At 56.6% G+C, this 23,134-nt stretch overlaps 3 protein-coding genes across 8 annotated transcripts; 1 reads left to right on the top strand and 2 right to left on the bottom strand.

Annotated features, from left to right (window-relative positions):
• Positions 1-329: 329 nt before the first annotated feature.
• Positions 330-875, bottom strand: P3R3URF (PIK3R3 upstream open reading frame). The gene is made up of 2 exons (XM_051857842.3): positions 644-875; positions 330-373 (listed from the first exon to the last, which is right to left on the bottom strand). Exons 1-2 carry the CDS (start codon positions 873-875, stop codon positions 330-332), a joined length of 276 nt encoding a protein of 91 aa, XP_051713802.1.
• Positions 876-4,560: 3,685 nt separating this feature from the next.
• TSPAN1 (tetraspanin 1) lies at positions 4,561-9,311 on the top strand. Its single transcript, XM_002715130.6, has 8 exons — positions 4,561-4,736; positions 5,166-5,230; positions 7,552-7,758; positions 7,946-8,020; positions 8,119-8,217; positions 8,297-8,452; positions 8,563-8,646; positions 8,835-9,311. Exons 2-8 carry the CDS (start codon positions 5,174-5,176, stop codon positions 8,880-8,882), a joined length of 726 nt encoding a protein of 241 aa, XP_002715176.3. The 5' UTR covers positions 4,561-4,736; positions 5,166-5,173; the 3' UTR covers positions 8,883-9,311.
• A 2,195-nt stretch (positions 9,312-11,506) lies between these two features.
• Positions 11,507-20,340, bottom strand: POMGNT1 (protein O-linked mannose N-acetylglucosaminyltransferase 1 (beta 1,2-)). 6 transcript variants are annotated; one of them, XM_089300744.1, is made up of 23 exons: positions 20,201-20,318; positions 19,831-19,962; positions 19,564-19,734; positions 18,872-18,986; positions 18,643-18,761; positions 18,008-18,073; positions 17,808-17,921; positions 16,922-17,039; positions 16,636-16,734; positions 16,373-16,500; positions 15,973-16,043; positions 15,668-15,743; positions 15,376-15,459; positions 15,248-15,289; positions 14,986-15,044; positions 14,619-14,691; positions 14,408-14,536; positions 14,199-14,324; positions 13,207-13,271; positions 12,976-13,020; positions 12,609-12,744; positions 12,257-12,366; positions 11,507-12,156 (listed from the first exon to the last, which is right to left on the bottom strand). In XM_089300744.1, the coding sequence occupies exons 3-23, from the start codon at positions 19,681-19,683 to the stop codon at positions 12,069-12,071; spliced, it is 1,983 nt and encodes a 660-aa protein (XP_089156870.1). In that variant the 5' UTR covers positions 19,684-19,734; positions 19,831-19,962; positions 20,201-20,318; the 3' UTR covers positions 11,507-12,068. The 6 variants fall into 6 exon arrangements, with proteins under 6 accessions (XP_089156870.1, XP_089156871.1, XP_089156872.1 ...); XM_089300745.1 differs by having other exon boundaries at positions 16,373-16,497; XM_089300746.1 differs by having other exon boundaries at positions 16,373-16,494.
• Positions 20,341-23,134: the final 2,794 nt, after the last annotated feature.

The following is a 23,134-nucleotide window of genomic DNA, read 5'->3' as shown; positions in this document are numbered from 1 at the left end:
ATGTCTACAGAAACCCTGCCTCCCTCTGCAGGTGGCAGCTAAAGCAGGGAGGCCCCTGCCTCAGGGGGGAGATCAAGAGCTGAGGCCAAAGACGGGTGTGTGTGTTATTGACCTCGCCCCGTCCTTGTGCCCTGTGTGATCCCTGTGTGTCCCTGTGTGTTCCTGGAGCTTGGCCCTGCCCTCCCACCCTGAGCAGCAGGCAGCAAACAGCTCGGGAGGGAGAAGGGCAGTTTGAGCGGAACGATTGTTATTTGTTGTCTACCACCCACAGCTCCTTGAAGACCTATGTCCAGAACGAGCCCAGCTTCTGGGTTAGCTTCCGGGCATTTCTAGAGGATCAGAAAGCCCCCCGGTTGACAGAAGTATCTGAGAACTGCGGAGAGGAAGGAGAAGGCAGGTGTGAGGCAGGCCACCATCCCTTGGATTCCCCAGCCTGCAGAGCTGGGCTCTCGGCTGGCAGCGCCCTGCCCCCCACCCCCACCCCAGGCTCTCCGCGTTTGAAGGCACCTGCTTTCAAGACCCCACCCTGCATTTGGGTGCCTGATGGGACCAGGTGAAGAAAAACTTCTATGGCCCTATTTTTCCACACCCCCACCCCCACCCCGCTGGCTCACAGGTCCCTCCACCCCCTGCTCTGGCTAACCTTGAGGTGGGAAGATCCACACACTGGTGGTGGCAGTGTGAGTGGCACTGATATCTGTGGTCATGGTGGTAAGATTGGTGGCAGCTGGGCCTTGAAATTTCTGCCGGTACCTTCTACGGCTACACTTGAACATCCTGGGAAACCGGGGCCGGGGCCAGCCCATACCTGGCCTGCGATAAGGAAAACTCAAGCCCCGGGGCCTAGGGGCACGGACAAGCTGAGAGGGCCCCATGGGTACAGGGAGCTTCTGGGATGGGCCTGAGAGGGGCTGCTGCCCTGGGCAACCAAGGCCTCTATGACATAGGGAGTCTAACACAAGGGGGCGCTCTTTGTGACAGGTCCTGACCTCCTCCCCACAGTTCAGCCCAACAGCCAGATAGGATCATCTAGGGGAAAGAAACTCTTAGCTGGGGGAAATTGACCCCTCACTTTCTCAGTTGCCCGAAGAAGCGATGGGAATGATGTTTACAGAGTGTTTCCTTTGTGCTGGACACTTGAGCACTTTACGATCCTTATCATGTTCAATCTCACAACAACCCTACCCAGGAAATCCCACAGTATCTCTCATTATATACTACAGATCCTTCTAGAAGGCCACCACCGAATGAAAGAACACGGAGCCACAGCTCCTAGGCAAAAATTGTGGCCAGGTTCCTGTGACCCTTTGGTCACCACTTTCTGTTAACTAATCGATACACACCCTGGTTTTATGTGTGGCTGCATCATATTGTTGAGTCATCAACACTGAACGCGTCACCAACAGCACTAGCATGTCCCAAAATAAAGTTCATGTGACACGTGTATTTCCCGTGCTGGGCACATCACAGCCTCGTGGCACTTACAGACACCAGTTGGCAAGTCAGCGCTAAAATAGGGGCCATTTTGGGTGGCAAAATCACCAGCAAAGACCACCCAAAACATGGGAGAATGTGGCACTTCACAGTCTGCCAAAAGACCAATTGTTTATTCTATGAAAGCTCAAACAAGAAGGCAGGGAGTACTCTTGTCCAACAGATCTCAGCTGGAACCGGGTGTGTAGGACAACTCGAATTTTTCTCCCCTCTGTCTGTTGATGATTAACTTAAAAATACCATCAAGATGGATTTGGAGGGGGTCAGCACTGTGGCTCACTTGGTTAATCCTCCTCCTGCGGCGCTGGCATCCCATATAGGCGCCGGGTTCTAGTCCCGGTTGCTCCTCTTCCAGTCCAGCTCTCTACTGTGGCCCAAGAGGGCAGTGGAGGATGGCCCAAGTGCTTGGGCCCTGCACCCGCATGGGAGACCGGGAGGAGGAAGCACCTGGCTCCTGGCTTCAGATCGGCTCAGCGCCAGCTGTAGTGGCCATTTGGGGAGTGAACCAACGGAAGGAAGACCTTTCTCTCTGTCTCTCTCACTGTCTATAACTCTACCTGTCAAATAAAAAAAAGAGATGGATTTGGAGATTACAAATACTTTATAATAAGTAGGTGAATGTAAATATGGAACCCACGAAAAACTGTACACAGGAACTGAAGCTTGGTGAGACAGAGTCAGACAATCAATCAGAGGCAGGCAGAGGTTCAAATCCATGATGACCAAGAACCAAAGCCTAGATGGCATCCCATCCCATCATTTAACTCAGAATTTTGCACTCATTCATTCATTCATTCATTCAGGAAATGTGCATTAACAATTCCACATATGCTGGGCACCAGGGACATAGTTGACTGTGACTTGGTCCCAATTCTTCTTGAAATGAAAAGAAAAACCATGTGGACCGTCCCAACAGACAGGGACATAAGAGGTGCCAATCCTGGCTTTATCTCCTTTCTTGTAGGAACCAAGAGAGTTAGTGGCTCTGCCTAGCATTGCACAGAGCTGTGGGATTTTGAACTTGCTACCTCACATCTACACCTCAGTCCCCTCTCTCTTCCCACTTACACCCCCTCCAGCCCTCTTCCCAGTCCCAGTAATCTGTCTGGTCCTGCAGCAGCCTGCTAGGAGACCCTCGGGCCCACAGCACCTCAACATGCACACTTTAGCTCCACTCTCGCCATCCTGATCTTAGAAAGAATATGACCTCGCACCCATCAACCTTTAGCCACTATACCTATAAACCTGCCTCCTGCTGCCCCTGCCCCTCCTCTTCCTCAAACCCCAGACCAACGCCTCCAATCTGTTCCTTACGGGAGCCAGCCCCACCCGGTCTTTAGTCTCGTTCCGTCAGCATGAACAGTCTGCTTAGTGGTTGAGACTTACACTCTGGTGCCAATCCTGGCTCTGCCACTTAAAAGCTGTGTGATCATAGTGAGTCCTTAACCTTTCTGTGCCTCCAGCTCACCATATATGAAATGGGATAAAAATAGTCAAGATTATTGTGAAGGGGGGAGATACATGTAAAACAACATGATCTGAATTATCATTGCAGTCTAATATTCTTAGCCCTTTCCTGTCTCTTCTGCTGCCTTCTCCCACCATAAACACAAAACAAATTTTTAAAAAATCACCTCTTGGGGCCAGTGTTGTGGCATAGCAGGTAAAGCTATGCCAGGTGCTTCCTTCTCCTGGTCTCCCATGCGGGTGCAGGGTCCAAGCACCTGGGCCATTCTCCACTGCCCTCCTGGGTCACAGCAGAGAGCTGGACTGGAAGAGGAGCAACCGGGACTAGAACCGGCCAGTTCAAATCCTGGCTGCTCCACTTCCAGACCAGTTCCCTGCTAACGCACCTGGGAAAAGCAGCAGAGGATGGCCCCTGCCACACACGGGAGACCTGGGATGAAGCTCCCAGCTCCTGGCTTCTGCCTGGCCCAGCCCTGGTGGTTGCAGCCACTTGGGGAGTACATCAACAGATGGAAGAAAACCCCCTTTGTAACTCTGACTTTCAAATAAATACATCAGAAAAAAAAGAAAGAGAAGAGAAAATAAAAAAAGAAAAGAAAGGAAAACCCAACTGGACAAATGTCTTGAATGTAGACACTTGTTCTCCAGAAAATACCCCATAACTGCCCTGTTAACAAGAACAACAACAAAAATCCACTTCTCCCATCTCCTCACCTCTGGCTGTGGTGCTTTCCTCCCTGACCTCTGGCTGTGCTCATCCCCAGACTCGCCAGAGCAGAGGGAATAACTCATTTTCAACCTCCATAACTATTCTGTTTTACAGACCAGGAAACGGGCCCTGCAGGGGGCCACACAGCTCATAAGGACAGACCCAGGATTCAGCCCCTTGGCTTGAGTGACTTGAAAGCCAGCACTTTCCCAGCACCTGTTTGCATCAACAGCGGTGGAGTGGACTCTGGGACAGACAGTGTCAGGGAGGGCGGGCTTCAGAACCCGGAGGTGACCCCTCTGTGCGACCATGGTGCCACCTGGTGGCAGGAAGCAAAGGGGGCGTACACAGTGCTCAGAGAAGACTGCAAGAGGGGATGGGAAAGGAGGGAGCGAGAGGAGAAAAGATAGAGGAAGAAAATGATGGAGAGTTTAAGGGTTTGTGGAAAGAAGAGGACTAGAATGTCTGCCACTCAGAGAAGACAGCAGAAGCTGTCAGAACTCGGTCATTTCCTTGAAAGCGCGCGCATCTGTGTGTGCGCACAGGCGCACACATGTGAATTTAAGAGCACTAGTAGGTGTTCATGTGTGCACCTGTGCGTGTACTGTGGGAACATATTGGGCCTCCTGGAACAGCCGTGGCACCGCGCCAGACGCGCGTGTCCGGGCAGATGTGGAGGAGGAGGCCGGTGTACACCTCGGGGGAGCACACGGAAGTCCTGGGGACACTTGTCCCATCCCCGGGCTTCCTCCCAAGATCAAGAGGGGCGTTGCCCGCGGGAGGCGTTGCCCAGTGTGGCCTGAGGCTGTTGTGGCTGTGGGGCTCGATCTCCAGGCAGCAGGGGGCAGCAGGGGCAAGAGGCTGACCCGCCATGGGTGGGGCCGGCGGGCGGGCAGGAGGCGGCCTTTAAAGCGCCTGCCCCGTCGGCAGGTGAGCAGTGGTGTGTGAGAGCCAGCCGGGCCCTCTGCCTGCCACTCGGTGGCAGCCCCTGGAGCTAGCTGTCCCGGCCCTCCTGGAGCCTCAGCAGATCCCTCTCTCAGAACTCACCGCCAAGAGCCCAGAACAGGTGATGGCATAGGATAGAGAAAGTCCTCTAAAGCAATACCCACCTGGAAGCAGGTTTGGGGAGCGGGAAGGGCCAGGGGCAGGGTCCTGGAAGAGTCTGGGGTTGCTTTGGGGGAGGAGCCCAGGCTACTCAAGTGCCAGAGGAGGGCAAGGAACGGCCTGCAGAGTGAGTCGGGCTTCGGGTGCCAGTGGTGGAACCTGGGGTTCTGGGGGTCTCAGGGTGTCAGGTAACAGGAGAGGACTTGGTCAGAATAGAGCAGCAGGAGTGTCACCATGGGAACTGGGGAAAGTCCTGGGTCCAGATGCAGAGTCCAGCAGAACCGATGAGATGCGGGTCCAGGACGCTGGAGTCGGGCATGTCAGCGTCCAGAAGCCGGGGCCAGCGCAGGGGCCCGGGCGAGGCCCTGCCTCACACGCGTCTGCCTCACAGGAGCCACCATGAAGTGCTTCAGCTTCATTAAGACCATCATGATCATCTTCAACTTGCTCATCTTTGTAAGTATGAAGGAGCCGCTCGCACTCCGAGCAGAGCCCGGGAAGGGAGGGGACCCCACACTGTCCTGCAAGCTTCTCCTTAAGAATGGGGTGCAGCGCCGTCACCCCATCCCCCCCCAGTGCTGATTCCTAGTCCCAGCAGCAGCCAGGTGCCACTCAAGGCCGGGAGTGTGAAGAAGCTGGCGGAGAAGCTCCAGGTGCCCCCTTCCTTCCAGGAAGCTTCAGCCCAAGCCTAGGGTCAGCTAGCAAGGGTGAGGCTCCCTTCTCACAAGTACTGGCGGCCCAGAGAGGGGCAGGGCTTGCCTAAGTTCACCGAGTGCATTCTGCGTATGATGGGCAGCTGACAGGAGAGAAGGCCCAGGTCTCATCAGAGCCAGGGATCTGTGTCAAGTGGCATTTATTCGTTCAACAAACCTTCCTGGACCAACTCTATGGCAGGGTGCTAGGTAGGCAGATAAGCAAGCCCATTCTCTACCCTCAAGGACCTCAGCTCACTACTCCCATAAGTCAGCCGGGCAATCCCAAGGCCGTGTGTCTAGATCTAGCTCAGGGGCAAGGGTAGCCCATAGGAGAGACTTGAAGCCATCTGCTTGGAGATTATTTCCTGGAGGAAATAGCTGAGGCTGGGAATTTGCACTGGGTGGGGGAGTTGTAAAATATGCAAAAAGGCCCAGAGGTAATGAAACCTGATATTGTTCAGAAAACCAGGAACAGATTGTATAGGGCAGGTTCGAGAAGCTGAGCAATGAGGCGTAACCCTGGAGATGGAGGTAGAGATAAGGAAAAATGGACAAAGTAGATAGGCCCAAGCCCTAGGATGGTGGCTGAGGGATAGCAGGAAGAGCAAGGGAGACCAGGGGTCCTGGGGATAATATCTGTATCTCTGGCCTGAGCAGGGGCAGGAAGGGGATGCCCCCCCCTCCCCGGGTAGCTGTGAGCCCCCTGGCTGGTGGTCTAGGAAGCCATGGGCGTGGGTGAGAGTGCTCAGGGAAAGTGGACTCCAGGAAAGGCACTGTTAGAGATAAGCAGACAAAGGGTCACCAGGAAGGAGATGGAGAGCAGCAGCAGGAAAGAAGGGAGGAAAAGCGAGAGTGAGATATCAGAGATGTCAACGAGGATAAGGCCCAGGGTGTCACCAGAGAGCTGGAGTCACAGGAGGGCAGAGTGAGTGGCAGGTGAGGAAGCAGAGAGATGGAGTACAGACTGCCGTGGAGGCTTGGGCTGAGGGTGGCTGGACTCTGGCTTCGGAGTAAGCTGTGCCTTGGGCTCGTGTTGGCTGCCGGGAACCGGTTTCTACCCCTGTATGTGGTGCAGACAGTAAGATTCCAGGGATTTGGAGAGCAGGGGATCTGGCCTGAGGGGGTTAAAGGCAAATCCGGTTTGGTTTCTGTCCTCTGTTGTTCAGGCCTTGCCCGGCTGGGCAGAGCAGGGTAGGGCAGGCCCTAGGCTCCTTGAAATTCGACCCTGTGGGCTATAAGCCCAGCTTTCTGTCCTTGAGCAAACACACATACACGCACGCACGCGGGGGATCCAGGCACGGCCTGCCTCTTACTCCTGGTGCTAGCCTCGGTTTCTGTAGCTGCAAAGTGGGGACTGGGCACCGAGGTGTTGTCAGGCTGGTTCCTCCGCGGCAGCCTTGGGTTGGCAAGGCTCTGCTCTAGGAGCTGTGGGCACCGGGCAGGGACTGCCCCAGTCCCTCGGTGTTTCCTCTGACAAGCAGGACTAAGCCAGAGAGACTATGACAGAAGCTGGGGCTGTACTCCCCATTCTGGTGCCTTCAGCTCCCACTTGTGAGGCAAGGAGGCCTAGGCTGGATGAGGCCTGGCGTCTGATCCCCTAGGGGAGCCAAATGGGACTTCTGGGTGGGTGAGGCTGGCAGGTGTAAGCCTCAGCCCCGCCTCTGTAACTATGGTGACTGTTGAGCCTGCTGGCTGCTACCACCCCTCTGCCTCTACCTATCAGAGGACAGAGGTGTTCTAGGCAAACACAGCCCAGGAAGGAAGAGGGGAACTGGGCCTTCTCACCTGCCTGTTTTGACTCCTAGCTATGTGGCAGCAGGAAGGGGAAGTCTTGCCCCCTGCTGCCGTTCTGCAGATACTTCTAGAACCCCTGGATCTCAGGTGTGCAGCCTGGTGCTGGCTGTGGTGTTCCAGCTCCCACGTTTCTAGCTCGGAGGATAATTTCCCTCCCTAATGATGAGTTTTTAGACTCCTTGGCTAACCAAGGGGGAGGTTTCTCAGCTCCGATCCTCCTGACTCAACTGTGCCAGGGAGCTACTTGCCAGCCCTGCTTCAAGGCTGACCCGACTTCTCTGTCCCCAGCTGTGTGGTGCCGCCCTGCTGGCAGTGGGCATCTGGGTATCCGTCGACGGGTCATCCTTCCTGAAGATCTTTGGGCCGCTGTCGTCCAGTGCCATGCAGTTTGTCAACGTGGGCTACTTCCTCATCGCGGCCGGCGCTGTGCTGTTTGTTCTCGGTTTCCTGGGCTGCTATGGTGCTCATCGCGAGAGCAAGTGTGCCCTCCTGACGGTGTGTCAGACCCAGCTCCACAGGCCCATGACCAAGGGGCCCCTTGTCCCAGACACCAGGCCCTGGGGATGCCCAAACTTCAGGGGCCTCATCAAAGGGCCTCTGTGCCTCATTAGGATGGGGGAGGGGGTGGTTAGAGCTAGGAGGGCATAAGGGACTCTCTCTAAAACCCCTGTTCCCCACTCAGTTCTTCTTCATCCTCCTACTCATCTTCATTGCTGAGATTGCAGCTGCTGTGGTCGCCTTGGTGTACACCACGCTGGTGAGGCCCTGGGATGGGGCAAGGGAGGAAGAGGAGGCCAGGCCCTGGCAGCGGGCTGTGGCCCCAGCCCCTAAGTACTGGCCTGCCCCCATCCCCAGGCTGAGAATTTCCTGAAAGTGCTGGTAGTGCCTGCCATCAAGAAAGACTATGGTTCCCAGTCGGACTTCACCCAAGTGTGGAACAGTACCATGGAAGGGGTAAGCTGGGTTGAAGGAAGACTTGGGGGTGGAGAGAGAGAAACAAGGCCCCATTGACTCCTTCCAATCTTGTCTCCAGCTCAAGTGCTGCGGCTTCAACAACTACACAGATTTTTACGGCTCACCCTACTACATGCAGCAGAGTGCCTATCCCCCATTCTGTTGCATCAACAAGGTCAACGGCACCGTGGAGGGACCTTGCACCGAGCAGAAGGCACAGGAGCTGGATGTAGAGGTGTGGGCTGCTGTGGGGGAGTGGGGGCGACTTTAATGGCTTCCAAGTGGCAAGTGGGGATGGCAGGTAGAGCAGCTGCCAACTGTACATGCTCTCTCCTCTCCCTCAAGGGCTGCTTCAAACAGCTTCTGTATGACATCCGAACCAACGCAGCTGCCGTGGGTGGTGTGGCAGCAGGAATCGCAGCCCTGGAGGTAAGCGGGTGAGGAGACCGAGGCTGGGATATCTCCAATGGGCCCGGGCTGCTGGAGCCATGTCTGAGACCTCTCCAGAGGAGGCAGACTTCTCGCAGCACTGCAGGTAGGGTGCTGGGGAGGCAGGGGTCCAATGCTTCAGGATCCCACTCACGTCCCCTCATTTCTCTCTGTTCTTCCCCCACTAGCTGGCCGCCATGATTGTGTCCATGTATCTGTACTGCAATCTAGAATAAGCCTGCTCCACGTCCGCCACTGCTGTGCCACAGGAGACCCAAGAAGAGGCACTCTGGCACTGCCAAGTGACAGTCATCTGGGTGCAGATAGAATCTGACAGTGTCACTTGGGCTGGGGTGGGCCTGTCCTTGCTGCTTGGGGCTAGGGGCTAAATAGGGACCACCCTTTTAGGCTCAGCCTCTCCCTGTCATAGGTGGAGTCGGGGCCCACCTGTTCCAGAGCCTCTAAGGTAGCCAGTTCTTTCCTTCCCCCCGCTGTTTCTTAAACCCTTGACACCCTCTTAAGCCAAGGCAGGTTCTTGGTGATCCCAGAACTCCGCTGGGGGGTGAGAGAAAGGCACCCGAGAGCGGGGCATATTACAAATCAGCAGAGTTATGGGGCGGCTGTGGAGAAGGCTCTTCAGAGCTCATAAACCAACCAAACGTTCACATCTGGACTTGGACTCTTCCTGTATCCTTGAGGACAGGGGCTCATTGTGCTTGAGCTGCCTTCAGCTTCTGGTGGGGCTGGTGACTCAGAGACCCCTGGAAAGCCAGCAGAACAGCATGGGATACAGATGGCTGGTGCTCCTCTCCATCTGGGTCCCAGGCCTGGGAAGGAGCCCAGGAGGGCACTGAAGGAGTGAGGGCTGAGTCAGTCTGCCTTCTTATAATGTGAGGACTTTGACCTGGAAACTTCCCCTCCTGAGAGGGGGCACTGGACTGGAAAGCTATGAAAATAACAAGCTTGTGCCCAAGTCTGGGAGCAGTGCCCAGAATTAATACCAGGGCAATAGGAAAACGTCACTCCTGTGGTTCTAGGAGCCTCCATCAGGGGTTCCGGCCTGCCTGCCCTTCCCACTCCAAGCCCCAAGTCTGTCCCTGCTTTGGGGCTCTCTCAGAACACCATTTATTCTTTGGTGCCAGCCTGCCTGATGCTCTCCAGACCTATCTCTTGTTTAGCATATACTTACTTACTTACTTGAGACAGAAAAGGAGGAACCAAGAGCTCCCATCCACTGATTCATTTCCCGAATGCCTGCGATGGCTGGAGTGGGGAACTCTAGGTTTCCTACTGCTGCCTCCTACGGTCTGCGTTGGCAGGAAGCTCGTTTCAGGAGCCGGAACCAGGTACCAAACCCAGACACAGGCGTCTTAACTTCTAGGCTAAACGTCCACTCCCTGAACGGTTGTAGCCATCTGTCCATTCAGGGTGAGGAAGCCGGGGCTCCGGAAGGCTGAGTGTGCCCTGGCCCTACAGCCTTTGGTGAAGACTCTGGAGCCTGACGTGGTCCTGACGGAAACGGTGACAGTTCTACTCCAGGGAACCTGGCCAGAACGTCCCTGCTGAGCCAGGAGACAGCACTGAGGATGGCTGTGGTGGGAAAGCACATTAGTGCTAGTGATTGAAGCCCAGGCTGACAGACCAGCGACCCCCGCCCCGCTTCCTGCTCACTGGGCTTTCCCGGGGCAGCCCAGAACTATCACCCCCTTGCTAGGCCTGAGCCACCTGGCCAGTCACACAGCCTAGGGCCAGTCTATGAGGCCTACTAGGGTGCTGGCCAGTTAGAGGGATTAGCCCACCTCAGCCCTCACCTCCAGTCTCTGCCCCACTTGCTCCCCAACTCCCAGCACCTGTGTGGGAACTGTAGGGCATTTGTTTGCCTAGGGCGGGCCTCCACCCCATCACCCTAATTGCTCCTCTACCCGGCTGTCCCGTGCCACCTTGAACACTATCTCTAGTGCTAGCAAACACTGAAGGTGACAGGAAATGTTCATGCCAAACACTGCCTGTGCCGTCGCCAAGCTGGGCACCAGGCACCAGGCACCAGGCGAGGAGGCAAGGGCAGGGAGCAGGTAGGAGGGCGGGAGTTTCCGCGTCCCTGGCCGAGGCTCCAACACAGCGAGGCGGGCAGGCCCCTTCTCAGGAGATGATCTTCAGCGCACCGTCCTCAACCGGAGTCCTCCGCCAAGCTCAAATGTCACGTCCTGTGACTCGGGCCATCCTGCGTGCTTCCTCTGGACAATCTCGTCCGTTCCCTGGTGCTTCCATGACCATCTCACTCAGAACTCCCTGCCCGATGAGTCACTGGCTATGGGAATCTGATAAAAACCATGGCCCCTTTCCCCAGAAAAATGCCCAGATATGGAATTCTGCATACCAAGAGTCTGACTGGCCACAGCCACGCCACTCTCCGCAGCCCAGGCCTGGCCTCCTGACTGATGCCCACTTAGTCCTGTCTCATTCACTTCCTTGCCACCCCCCACCAGCCTCACCTCTCGCCCACTCCCTCCCCGACGACCTCCAAGCAACCCTTTTTTGTTCTCTCCTGCTTCAGTTCTAAGGACAAGTGCCTGGTTGGGCAGGAACCAGCCAGGTGGTTAAACAGAACGGAAGGTGGTGTGTGGGATGGCTGCTCCCAGCTCAGCCCAAGCAGGGCGGGACCACAAGTCTCGCTGTCCAAGGGTGGAACCTGGGGAAAACCTTGGTGTTTGAGACTTGAGCATCCCCTGGTGGCCGAATGGCCCCAAATGGAAGATGAGCCCTGTAAGAGGGGACAGCAAGAACTCAACTGTCCATCAAGATTATTCTCTAGCTGACCACCTCCACTGCCCACCATGCACACACAGTCACGAGACACATCTCCAGAGGTTTTCTCCTTTTTTAATCAATGACCGCCTTATCCAGCTTTGGCAAGCTGGACAAAGAGGAGGCTGAGAGGAGGCCTGGTCCAGTGTCTAAGGGTCTCTGAGCGAGTCTGTGTCAGCAAACGGGCCCCAGGTGGACCTGTCCATGGGCTGGGCCCCGCGGTTTCCTGAGTAAGAGCCGGCCCCACCCGCAGGGCAGCACACCAGCCCAGGAAGGAATCAAGGCCCTCAGGACAGTCAATAAATAGGTTAGATTCTGAGCCAGGCTTGGGAAGAGGGCACACAACAAAGGGCAGGAGCAGCTGTCCAGGATCCTGGAGATTCCCAGGCACTTTCCTGGCCTTCTCCAACAAGGAAGTAAATAAATAGACCTCCAACTCAGCAACGTGGGTGTTGGAGCAGGAGAACCCTCTCCTCGGAGTTAGTAATTAAGTCTCATGTTAAAAACAAACCAGCCCCGGCCCCTACCGGCATCTATAAAATCCTACAGGATGGGGTGAAGGGCTAGCCTGCCTGGGGGTACACAGTACCCAGCCCTGCAGGGTCCTGGACGGGGTCTCATGTCTGTTCTGCGGCTCCTGGGGCTGCCTCCTCCTTTGGGGGTGGCTCCAGGAAAATTGGGGTGACCGATGGTGGCTTCTTCACTCTGGGTAGAGAATATGAGAATTACATTCAGGGAAGAGGTCACTGGCTGCCCCTCAAGTCTACGAGGCCCCCACACTTCCCATGGCAGATGAGTCACTCACGAGTAGGGGGAGGCTGGGACCCCCACCACCAGGAAGTGGTTCTTCTTGCGAAACAATCTCCATAGACCCCGGTGGTTGCCACGCACATCTAGGTCCCAGATATGGAGGCACTGGGCCGGTGGGGGAGACAAGGGTTAGAGAGCTGGGGGGAGGAGCCCAGGGACCCTTCAGCCTAACAGCCACATCAATTTGCAAGAGGTAGCACCTTTGGGATATGGATTTGGACAAAGGGGTATGGGAGATGGGTTTTGAGAGTATAAAGAGAAGGTTCTGAAACTGAAGTTTCCAAAACAAAGGCTCCCTGTATCCGGGGGAAAGAGGTACTCCTGGGGTGGGCGTGGTGTTGGGGCACCTTGGCAAGCTGGGTCCAGGTGATAAAGTCATCATCTTTCTCCATTCGGATAAAGGCCACGTACGTGCGCCCCTCCGTGTCAGGCAGGAAAGAGTCTTCACACGGATTCTTGCTGTGGTCTAGAACCTCGGCCTCACTGCAGTGGGGTGGGGGAAGAACAAGGCCAAGGCAGGGCCCTCGTCAAGAGGACGTCCTGCGGGGCCCTGGGCTTGGTGCAGTGCTCTGCTGTCACCATCCTGACATTCTTCATTTTGGACCCAAGGGCCCCACCTTTCACTGTGCACAGGCCCCACAAATTATAGAGTCCCGGCCCCCAGTACTCGACTCTTCAATCCCTGCTCCACATTCCAGGTGCCCCAGGTCGTACCTGAGCAGCCTGTGAATTTCCACTTCATAAGCTTCCTTCTTCAGACTGAAGGGGAGGGAGACATGGGTCAGGGGGCAGGGCAAGCCCTCGGGTCCCATGGGTAGCACTGGGGAAAGCAAAGGGTCACACAGGAGTTGGGGGAGCAGGGCTGGGGTAAACACACAGGCCCGGGCTTGGGAAGGACTGGTCTTCCGATCTAAACTCCTCCCCCTTGTTGCCGCCAGCCCCCACCTGTCCACGTTCCTAAGCTGGACACCTGGAACCGTGTTGAACTTGTGCTTCTTGAAGTAGGCCTCCTGGAGCGGGTGTAAGGGTGCGAATCAGGACTCCACATTGTCTGGCTCACACCTGCTCAGCACCCACCCACAGATGAAGTACTGGGCTTCGAAGGGGCCCCTGCCCTTCCTCCCGCCTCCCCACTTTCTTTGCAGCAGCCTCGCCACGCTCTGACCACCTTGCACTTGGTCTCCATCCCAGCTGAGAGCTCAGGCTACCCCAGAGCTGGTCCCTGTTCCCACTGGTTCTCCCTCAGCCTGCTGCTCTTCCCAGAGCCAGAAACAACCCAGTGGGCAAAGTGACAGCTGGGCTAGGCAGGAAACGGCTGCAGCTCAGGTACTGAGGTGGCCTGAGGGTAGTGTCCTGCCCCTCTCTGAGAGGTGAGTGGGGCTATGGTATTCGCTGATCTCTGAGGAACTTTCTGGCTTCCAGGAGGTTCCAACTGGACTGTCCGATCTTTTGGTCTGGGGCTATCTCAAGGGCCCCCTTGATATAACTGGGCAGTGGCACTCCGACAAGGCCAGGTGGGGTGTGGGGGCCTGGGAGATCTCCCTGTCCACTCCCGGCTGAGGCCTGGGCCCTGGTGTTTGCAAGGACAAGGAAGGGCACAGCCTGTAGGGCTGGACCAGTGCCTAGAGGCAGAAATACTCACTCCACGCCCAAGTCTAGTGCTAAGAATAGTCCTAATAAAAATACTACCAGCTAACTCTCACCAAATGCTTCTAACTCAAAGCATTTTATATACATTAACTCCTCTAGGCTTCATAGCCTCATAACCCTATGAGGTAGGCAGTTTTTCCATCTTCACTTTACAGATAAGGAAACTGAAACCGAAGCAGGGTAGTGACTTCCGCCAGGTGACATGGCTAGTAAGCGGTAGGCTGGGACTGCTCCAGAGTCCATGCCCTCGACCACCGTGCCCGCTCCCTGCCTCCCTGCCCACTCACGTGGAAGTAGCCATTCATGTTGAGGCCAACGATGCCGAAGTGGTAGGATCGGGAAACGTCGGGGATGATGCACTCCCGGCCGCGGCGCTGCTCAGGCATCCGCATCCACATGTCCCAGTCCCAGAGCTGGGCCACGGGAGGTGACGCAGGTGAAGACGCTGTGAGCCGTAGGGGCGGCCCGTGCCCGCTCCCCCGACCCTGCCCGGTACCTTTTCTGGTGTCGGCCACTTGGGCTCAAGCTCCTCCTTGTACAAGGATCTCCTGAGCACCCAGCCCAGCCCAGGCATGGTCTCCACGCGGTACAACAGTGCTGGGTCTTCAGCCGTGTGTTCGTATCCCTGGGGTCAGGGGGCCACAGTGGGCGGCATTAGCTCCGGGCCCACACTAACTCCCCTGCTAACTCCTGGCCGCCCAGTCTACCTGGTCATTCCAGGCAGAGATGCAGTAGAGGCTGTCATCCTCCTCCAGCAGGTGGATGGACTGGCTCAGGAAACTGAGGGAGGCAAGGTCCAGGCGTTCAGAAGGGGCAAGGACAAGCCCAGTCACACGGGGTCATGGGAAGAGCGGAAGCTCGAATCCCTAGCATCTCTCCAATCGTCCTTTCTACCTCCTACTCGGGCCCCAACACCTGCCAATCGACATCGGCTCAGGCTTTTTCCCCACTTCTGAGCTCATCTCCTCCAGAAAGTTCTCCAAGATACTTCATTGCCTTCTTCCATGGAGACCCAGCCAAGCAAAGGGAGCCCAGGCAGGTTATGGGAGCTACAAGGGAGGAACACCCCCTCACCTGAAAAAATCCACGGCAATGTCCAGGTCTTCTTCCAGAACCACAGCAAACTTGGCCTCCTGCAGGGGTAGGGGGACACCATGATCCCAAGGGGGCCTCTCCCCTCTTGTGGTCTCCACCCACTTCACATGTAGCACTATTCCCATTTTCCAGATTGAAAGGATGAGTCCGGGTGAAGGGGAGAGCCTGCTAGGTAACAGGCCAGGAACTTCCAACCACATTTTCTCTCCTCAGGCCCAAGGGTTGTTCCCTTAGCACTCACCGGGAACAGGTTGAAAGTGGCAGTGAGGCTGGCCTTGTAGTGCTGGGTGGAGAGCGGGAAGAGGCACATGAGCTCTGGGCAGGCTGGGGGCCGCGTGTGTGCCGCTTCTACCCCTGCCCAGGCAGTACCTGAGACACGCGGGCATTCTTGATGCTGATGGGAGTGTGCTGGATGCCACGCAGCCCAAACAGCGCCACCACATCCATGGGTTCCTGGGGGAGGTGCAGCCGCTCATCACCCTGGGAAGCCGCTTTTACCCTGCCTACCTCTGGGGCCACCCCCCACCCCAGGCGTGACAAGCCCTTGGCGTCTCTCCGCCTTGCCTGGGGTGCGCCCTTGGCTGGTCCTTTGCGATCACTGCTGCTCACCACCAGCAACCCTGTGTTCTGCTTAGCCCAGGGGCCCCCAAGCCCCACTCACCTCATAGTAGCCGTCGATGAAAACAGTGATCATCTGTGGAGACACCCCCTGGGCTGAAAGCAGAGAGCGCAGCATCCTGGGGAGCCCGGGGATGTGTTAGGGCCTCTCTGCACTCCCAGCTCAGGGCTGCCCTGTGCTGATGGAGGCACCCAGCTACTCATGCTTACCCATATAGACCAAAGGGCCAGGAACCTGCCGCCTTCCTGCCCGCCTCAAGGGTTCCTCCTGCAGGCAGGTGAGCTAAGCACCCTCCCACCCGCGAAGCACCCTCCTGTTCATGCTGGGCACAGTCACTCCCGGCTCACCTGTACAGGTAATTGGGTCGGTTTCCTGCAATGACAGCCACCGGCACGTTGAGGACCTTGTTGTCTGGGAGCTGTGGGAGACACAGCGGTTAGCTCTTGCCTTATCTTCCCTTCAAACTGGGTCCCCCACCTGCAAGAAGGTCCTGGGGCAATGGGAGGGACTCCAGAGTAGACTGGCAGGGGCAGAGATCCTCCCTGGCCCGGCCACCACATCCTCTGCCCACCTCCAGCCCTAAGCCTTGCTCACATGGCTGGCCCCTTCCCCACCAGCCTCACTTTCAGGGCTCAGGATAAATCCTCTGCTCAGGCTGGGGTGAGGAACGCCCAGCCTGAATCTCTGCGAAGGCCCCTTGCTAAGCCTGGAAGGAGTCCCAGCCTCACAGCCTGAGGCTTCACTCACCGGGTCAGGGCTGAACTCGATTGGGGTGGGGTCCTTGCAGCTGCATACGCTCCCGTATCCCTCCACTTTGCTGCAGAAGCGCCGCCGGCGCCGGTTCAGCTCCGTGTCTGCCCAGTGGCACTCTGCTTCTAAGAGGGGAGAGGGTGGCAGGATGGAGCATAAGGCCAGCGAGGTTTGGAGAGCCCAGTCCAGTCCAGAGAATCAAGCCCCAGAAAGAAGATCCAAAAGCCACTGCCCCAGAGCCTGGGCCCCTCGAAGCCCACCTTCGGCTGAGCTCAGCGGTACATCTGTCTTCAGCAGGACTGGGTCTCCCCAGGAGGAGAGGGCAGGCGACTTGGAGTGCTTCTCCCCAAGCACAGGACCTGGCAAGGCAGGAAGGAGCGGTCACCGCGAGCGTAGACTTGGCCTTGCGGCTTTTTCCCCACTCCTGCCCGCTTCCATCACCCACAGTCACTGGCTCCCATCTGCCCCCACCCCACCCCATCTCCTGGGCTGCTGCTGCTTCGGGGCCCTCAATACGACCCGGCGGACAGCCTGTGGTGCCGGCACCTCCTTTTCGTCCCACGAAGGCCCAGGTGTCTCTCCAGCCCAGGGCCGGGCCAGCCTGGCTGCCCAGGCTCCTCAGCAGAGCCTTGGCTGTGTCCTTGAGGTGGAAGGAGCCCTCGTCCTGGAGGACCAGAGAAGCCGGTCAGCCTAACAGGCACAGTTCCGGGGGACCAGAGCCCCAGCTGTGTACTGTGCACTGTGTAAAACCTTTTACTTCCATGAGCCCATGAAACAGCCCCAACAACCCAGGACGGTCACTCTATTTCACAAACTCAAGTTTGAGAGAGAATCTGAGGATCAGCCGAGGGCGCCTGGCCAGTAAGTCCTTAGGTGATCTGCACCTCTTTGCCCTTTCCTCTCTGTCTTCTTTTCCCACCATCTCCTCCTCTCTTCTCTCCTTCAGTTCCAGCACCACGGGGCCTTCGCACTTGCCACTCTTTCTGCCTACAACGCTTCCTCCAGATAGTCACCTGGCTCACTCCTCACTTCCGCCAGCTCTCTGCTCAGGTATCATCTCTTTCTCTTTCTAAGATGCACCCCCATCATCTCCCTTGCTTTATTTTCTTCTTCATGTAAGTAATGACTTCCTGACATTATGCATTCCTTTATTTGGCTTTTTTTGCTGAACTCGTCCTGCTGGAATGTTAGCTCTGTTGGGACTCGGTCCTGTTTCTCACGGCAGCTCCTGTGCCCAGAGCAGTGTCTGGCACACAGCAGGTGCTCCATAATTACTCGCTGATTGAATGAAAACGACAATGCTGTGGTTGGAACCGAGTCACCGTCCTCCAGAGGCTCCTCCCACTATGCCATATGCAGGGTGGAGCACCCAGGGCCAGGAGCAGGGTTGGACCTGGGGGCGCAACGGCTGGGGCCAGGGCAGAACACTGACCTTGACGGTGCAGATGAGCACTCGGCCGGGTGCCACCATGTTGAGGAACAACACCATGGCCTCGTCTTCGTGAGGTGAGTACGTGTCGAACACGCGCTTTGCCATCACATGGCCCTGGCAGGGGACACACCCTCCATGAGTTTCGACACCAGAAGGAGAGCCCAGCTCCAGGCCCCTGGCCCCCACCCCTGGAACCTCACCGTAGCCTGGTTGAGGACGATGACATGGATGCCCCTGCCTTGCTCCCGGGCCTCATCCTCCAGCACCTACCCAGTGGCAGACACAAAGTCCAACTCATGATTCTGGCATTTCAGATGCCTCTGTCTCACCGGCATTTAAAACTGCAGCTGCAGGAAACCTCCGGTCCCGCCTCTGCCTCTGGTCACCCAGCGCCCCTCTATCACAAGACGTCACATCTTTCTGCAAATCTCCCCACCCTGACTTCCACAGCTCTTAGGGCCCCAGACGGCTATCACAACCCTCCGTTAGACGGAGCCCTGCAAGGCAGGACTAGGGCTGATGGCCGGGGCTGGTGCCCAGCACAAGGCTATGACCCAAGAAGGGTGCAGGGAGTGGTTATGAAAGACGTAAATCAAAGCAATAACTGCTTCCTAACGCCAATATCATGTTTGAGATCCCATTACCCATAAGGCATTGCACACACTCTTCAGTACATCTAAACAAACAGAAATCATTAGTCCCAGCCTACAGATGTGGAACTGAGGGTCCAAGACCCAAGACAGCCAGAAACGGGCAAAGGCGCACATTGCACCCAGCTGGAGGGCCCCACAGTCCCGTGGAGTGCAAGGACTACCAGCAGGCCCCAGCCTCTCACCGTGGTGCCATCCACGGCCACGTATACTTTGCTGCGACTGGAGTACACCTCCACGTCCAGGACTCGCCGGGGACTGCTGCCTCTGCGCCGTGGCGGCTCCAGGCGGCCCAGGGTCTCATCTGTGGGGTGCGACACGCAGAGGGATGGTCTCCTCGGCAGGCACACCCCTTGGGATCTGCCTGCCACTCGAGCCATGAGACCCCCTACCCCATTCTCAGCCTGGCCCCACCGTAGTCTTGCTCTGGCTCCAGCTCTTCGTTGGCTTCGCTGATGGCTTGCCGAGTGTCCAGGATCAACTTGATGTTGACAATGACAGTCACCAGCAGGAAGAGCACAGCCCCTGTCTGAGGGGAGGGGTGGGGATAAGCAGGAGGAGCTCCAGATCAAACAGTCTTCCTCAAACGAGGTCCTGGCTGCACCAGGACACAGGCACAGGTCCTGGCACCTGCCTCTGCCTCTGTCCGCCCAGCTCTGTTCCCCAGACCAGGGCTTACTTTCACAGCCACCTCCTCCAAGAAGCCTCCCCTGAGATATCCCCCTCCATCAGGTCCCTACCCAGAGGTCCTGTGTTTTTCCATTTGAGGCCTTGATTTCCTTGGTCCCCTCCACAGTTAGTGCCTAGAGACAGGGCCAGGCCCAGAGACCCAAGCTGAGGATCAGAAGACCCAAGTCCTAGCCCTGAGTGCCGGACAGGTGTGTGCCCAGGGCCACACCTCCCCGCCTGGACCTCCCAGTGCTTCCGCCAGAAGCCTAGAAGGGTGCCCTTAGGTTCTGATTCCAGAACTCTTGGTCCAAACCACTACCTGGTAGGGACATGACACAGAGAGGTTGCCCCGCTGCCCCTTCCCGTCTGGAAGTGGCCAAGGTGGGTCTTGGGGCCCACGGCCTAGGCTGGGGGAAAGCCGGGAGGGAGCTCCATACCTGGCAGAACCTGCGCAGGGCCCGCTGGTTTGTCAGTTTATACTTCCAGGTGAGATACCAGCTCCGCTTCTTCCGAGCCCCAAAGGGCTTGACCAGGGGGCTGGACTTCCAGTCGTCCATGCTCGATTAGGAGGGTTACTACTGTCCAGGCCAGCCCATGACTTCTGCAATCTGAAGGGACCAGAGGTCACATGGGGTAAGGTGCTCCTCGCCAAGTCTGACACCTTCTGCAGAGGGGGGGAAGGTGGGGCCCTCCCAGCAACTCACATCCACGCTGTGTGACCTGGGGAAAGTGCCTCAACTTCTCTGGGCCTGGCACGGAACCCCTGGGAGGGAATTGGAGCATCTGGCAATTCCCTGGGGCTGGGCAAACTATCTGAGTCAGAGCTGCTCGGCGCCCTAGGAGTGCAGGCCGAATAATCAGCTCGCGAGGTTCATCGGCACCTAAAGTGCCTAAGTCCCAGGCCTTTCTAGGGGTGGGCAGAGAATAGCGACCTCCCCCGCCCATTGCAATGGTCCACCCTCACTCCATCCCATCTGGCCCCGCTCCTCTCCCGGGACTCGGGGCCGCCCGAGGGCTCAGGGCCCCTGCTTCGGCCGCGCCGCCCGTCCCGGACCCCCGCCCGGAGGCACTCACGGCTCAGGGCCCCCGGGGCCCCACTCGGGCCCCTCTCGGGCCCTCACAGCTCGGCCCGGCGCGCCGCGGCCTCCGCCTCCTCCATGCCGCTCGCGGCCCCGCCCCGGCCCGCCCCCCCGCTTCCGCCGCCGCCGCCGCCGCCGCCGCGGGGTGAGAGGGCGGCGGGCGGCGCTTAGGGCGGCGGCGGCGGCGGGGCGTCTGCGGGCACCGTGCGGGCCGCGCACTCAGACCCTCCTGGTGGGCTCGCGGCGGGTCGGCGGGTAGAGGGAGCTGGGCTGGAGCCGGCGGCTCCCCAGCTGATTCCAGCCAGAGCGCGACACCTTGGAGCAGATGGCGGCAAGCCAGGGTCACGGACAGCAGGCCCCGAACACAGGCCGCCTCTGTCCCCGCCCATACCCCTGCTGGGCCGGGCGATTACCCAGGCCTAGGGCGCGCACACAGTGGTTGGATGCGAGGGGGCATTAAAAACTGGGTTCTACCCCCGTTCTGGGCATTTCCCTGTTAACTCCTTGAATTCCACTACAGCCCCATGAAGGAGGCAGTACTCTATCATAACCGTATAAGAAAGAAAGTGAGGCCCGACGATCCAAAGGTAGGAGAACTGGAATTGGATGGAACCCTTGCGGCAGGCTCCAGGTCCTGCCGTGAGCCACTGTGCTGTGTATCACTACACAGTAATTAGAAAGCTGCCAGGATTAAATGAGATAATACATTAAATAAAGCGCTGTGCCTCATCCGAGTTTAGATTCAGCGGTGTGGAGGAGGGCAGGATTTGGGCACACAAGTCTCTAGGTGATGGAGATGCGTCTTTGCAGTGACTGGGTAGCCATCAATCCCGCTTATGTTTCAAGACAAGCTTCACTGTTGCCTGCGGAATGGGCTGAAAGAGGGCAGAGGCAGCCAGAAGAGCGGGTGAAGTGTTCTGAGCTCTCCATATTCCCATCCGGCCCCAGAATGGTTGGGATGGTGCTGCCTTAGGAATTGAGGCCATGGGTGACTTTTCCCAGTATGTGTTAGAATGAGAACAACCCTAACACATTTGCATTTTTAAAAAGATTTTTGTTTATTTATTTGAAAGGCAGAGTTACAGAGAAGCAGAGGCAGAGAGAGAGAGAGAGGTCTTCCATCCACTGGTTCACTCCCCAGATGGCCACAATGGCCGCAGCTGAGCCTATCCAAAGCCAGGAGCCAGGTGCTTCTTCCAGGTCTCCCATGTGGGTGCAGGGGCCCAAGGACTTGGGCCATCTTCCACTGCTTTCCCAGGCCATAGCAGAGAGCTGGATCAGAAGTGGAGCAGCTGGGACTAGAACCAATGCCCACATGGGATGCCAGCACTGCAGGCAGCGGCTTTACCCACTAAGCCACAGCAAGGGCCCCACATGTGCATTTTTTAAAGGTCTCTCAGGGTGCCTCCCTGGCCCTCCTGTCTTCAGCATCCCTCTTCGAATAAGATCCCAATCTATCTCATGACCTCTGCTATCACTGTTCTTCCCGAACTCACATCTGCAGTGCTAGCGTGTCCACTGAGCTCCAGGCTGACCTGTGTCCAGCTGCCTGCTGGAGTCATCTCCCACTCCCTGATCTTTAGGTTCACTTCCTTGGTGAGTTGCATCAAGCCAAACAACTGGGAGTCACCCTTCGCTATGTTTCTCACCCGGGACAGGCCAGTTCAGAAATGTTTGCTCACAGGGTTGGCCCGGCACAGTGGGTTACACTGCCACCTGCGACCCTGCGGGTATCCCACAGGAGCACCTGTTAGAGTTCCAGCTGATCTGCTTCCAATCCAGCTTCCTGCTAATGCACCTGAGAAACCAGTGGAAGATGGCCCAAGTGCTTGGGCCTCTGCCACCCACATGAGAGACCAGAATGTTCCAGACTCCTGGCTTCAGCCTGGCCCAGCCCCAGCTGTTGTAGCCATTTGGAGGGTGAACCAGCAGATGATATTTTTGTGCTCTCTAACTCTGTCTTTTTTTTTTTTTTTTTTTTTTTTTGACAGGCAGAGTGCACAGTGAGAGAGAGAGACAGAGAGAAAGGTCTTCCTTTTTGCCGTTGGTTCACCCTCCAATGGCTGCCATGGCAGGCGTGCTGCGGCCGGCGCACCGCGCTGATCTGATGGCAGGAGCCAGGTACTTATCCTGGTCTCCCATGGGGTGCAGGGCCCAAGGACTTGGGCCATCCTCCACTGCACTCCCTGGCCACAGCAGAGAGCTGGCCTGGAAGAGGGGCAACCGGGACAGAATCCGGGCAGTAGAACCCGGTGTGCCAGTGCTGCAAGGCGGAGGATTAGCCTAGTGAGCTGCGGCGCCGGCCTCTAACTCTGTCTTTCTAATAAATACATAAATTTTAAAAAATAGTCTGCTCCCAAGGCTGGTACTTGGTAGGCACTCCATCGTATTTGTTAAAATCATTCATTTGATTTTTGAACAAAAGTTTATTGAAAAATACTATAAATAAGTTAATGTAATCCTATCAATCATACCTCCTAAACAGTCTTCCATTGTGGTCTAATTCTCTAACCTCACAAGGCCCTGACTCAAGCCATTTTCAGTCTTTTGTCTTCCAACTAGTCTCCTTGATTTTTATCCTAATCCTTTCTCCCTGCTAAATGCAAAGTAAATTTTCAGAAAGGCAAATGTTTTGCCAGTCTCTGATTTAAAACCTTCCCACTGGGACCGGTGTTCTGATGCAGTGTGCATTCCATAATGGAGTGGATGGAAGATCTCTGCCTCTCCTCCTCTCTCTATTGCTCTTTCAAATAGATAGATGCTTAAAAAAGAGAGAGAAAAGAAAACCCCTTTCTCAGAAAAAAAAAAAACTTTAAGAAAAACTTAAATTACAAAGGATACAATCATATGAACTAGAAATAATGATGGAAATATGTAGTCATGGAGAAAGGTATCTGTAGTTATCTCATTAGGAAGCCAATAGACAATG

This window comes from Oryctolagus cuniculus, chromosome 7 (genome assembly GCF_051225735.1).
Source record: "Oryctolagus cuniculus isolate XC-2025 breed Fujian yellow rabbit chromosome 7, ASM5122573v1, whole genome shotgun sequence".
Taxonomy (NCBI): Eukaryota; Metazoa; Chordata; class Mammalia; order Lagomorpha; family Leporidae; genus Oryctolagus; species Oryctolagus cuniculus.
The sequence above is the reverse complement of the archived record's forward strand: the minus strand, read 5'-3'. Positions and strand labels throughout refer to the sequence as shown.